The following is a 1,962-nucleotide window of genomic DNA, read 5'->3' as shown; positions in this document are numbered from 1 at the left end:
TATATATATATATATATATATATATATATATGCATATATATACATATATGTGCATATACATACATATATATATGCATATAGATATATACATGCACATACATATGCATATATATGCAGTCACAAGTAAATGCAAAGCTACAAATACATACACATACATATACGCTCACTTATACACACATGCATACAGACATATCTTAATATGCATATATGCTCTTTCTCATCATTCTTTCTCTCTCAACACAAATACATTTAACACTGTTCATTATATACACAAACTACATGAGAGGATATTTCTTCTTAATACATATATATATATATATATACACACATATATATGCATATATATACACACATATATATATATATATATACATATATATATACATACACACATATATATGCATATATATACACATATATATACACATATATATATATATACATATATATATACATACACACATATATATATATATACATACACATATATATACATATATACATATATATATATATGTGCTTATATATGTGTGTGTGTGTGTTTGTGTGTATATATATATATATACATATAATTATATTTTGTTTAATATTTCAAAGAAGTTGGGGGGAAGGAAGGACCAGATTGGATTCTGGGTATGTATATATATATATATATATATATATATATATATATATATATATATATACATATATAGCCAGTAAACTATTAGGTATATCTCTAGAATGGAATCAAAGATCAAAGAATTCTGCCAATGCACATAGAGTTCAATACATTTTTCTCTTTTTTTTTGTAGTTTCAAAAAAAATTTTTCTCAATTTATTGTATCTTTTTTTTTTTTTGTTGCATTTTTTTTTTATAAAAAATATAACAACTTATTTTTGACAGTCCACCAGCTTCTGATAATTTTCTTCAGTTATCAGTTAAATGAATATTTCAACTGAGAATTTAAGAAAAAAAAAAAGAAAATTAGAAAAAAAAAACTTATGGAAACCAGTTGCTCCAGTTAAGACTTCTTCTTTACATCTCCGTTGCGACGGAAAATCTTTCCAAGAACTTTTTTCTTTCTGGACTTCTTTTTATCTTCTGTACTTTCAGTGGATTCCGTCTCAGAATCACATCCTTCTTCCACTGTTAAAGGAAGTACCGATGATCCGGTCATCCTTAAAGAACTTTCTGATTGCTTCCGTTGATCTAACTCAGTCAAACTGGATTCTGAAGTGGACGAGATGAGGCTGTCAAAACGGTTACGAATGAGATTTTCAGATTTGGTCATCGGCATATATCCACTAGAACTGTAAACTTTTCCAGAGCCACTTGGTACCACTGTATTGACTGAAGAATAGCTTGGAGGTGGTGCAACATCTTCATGACACAAAGAATGTGGAGGGCTAGGATGAAATAAAAACGGGAGAAAAGTTATATAACAATAATGACAATAATAATAATAATAACAATTTAAGCACATCATCATCAACATTTGACATTTTTTTTTCCATGCTAGCATGCATTAGATGGCTTGACAGGAACTGACAAGGCTGGGGGCCACACTACATTCCAGTCTGTTCTGGCTTGGTTTCTATGGCTTAATGCCGTCCTAGTGTCAACCACTCCACAGAGTGTACTGTAGCACCATTGCCAGTACTTTTCATGTGGCAGCAGTGCCAGTACTTTTTGCATGGCACCAGCATCCACACCAATGGTTCTTCTGCGACACCTTGGTTGTCTTGCAATTTTGAGGCAGGCTAGGATTTGGTCGATTACATTGACCCCACCAAGTCTTTACTGGTAAAATGAAAAGTAAAGTTGACCTAAATAGTTTTTCTGACACAAATAGTTATGACAATCAACAACCCTTAATAATAATTTCAAGAAAAACAATTTTGTGTGTGTTTGTGTGAGTGTGAGAGAGAGAGAGAGAGAGAGAGAGAGAGAGAGAGAGAGAGAGAGAGAGAGAGAGAGAG

The 1,962-nt window shown here is 31.0% G+C and overlaps 1 protein-coding gene across 2 annotated transcripts in view; it reads right to left on the bottom strand.

Annotated features, from left to right (window-relative positions):
- Positions 1-523: 523 nt before the first annotated feature.
- The window catches only part of LOC106882253 (stromal interaction molecule 1), a 278,541-nt gene continuing 277,102 nt past the window's right edge, over positions 524-1,962 (bottom strand). For both annotated transcript variants that reach the window (XM_052973512.1, XM_052973511.1), the window contains exon 13: positions 524-1,389. In XM_052973512.1, coding sequence (XP_052829472.1) covers positions 1,005-1,389 — 385 coding nt within the window. In that variant the 3' untranslated portion in view covers positions 524-1,004. The remainder of the gene's footprint in view (positions 1,390-1,962) is intronic.

This window comes from Octopus bimaculoides, chromosome 16 (genome assembly GCF_001194135.2).
Source record: "Octopus bimaculoides isolate UCB-OBI-ISO-001 chromosome 16, ASM119413v2, whole genome shotgun sequence".
NCBI classification, from domain to species: Eukaryota; Metazoa; Mollusca; class Cephalopoda; order Octopoda; family Octopodidae; genus Octopus; species Octopus bimaculoides.
Note: the sequence above shows the minus strand (reverse complement) of the source record. Positions and strands in the feature narration are given on the sequence as shown.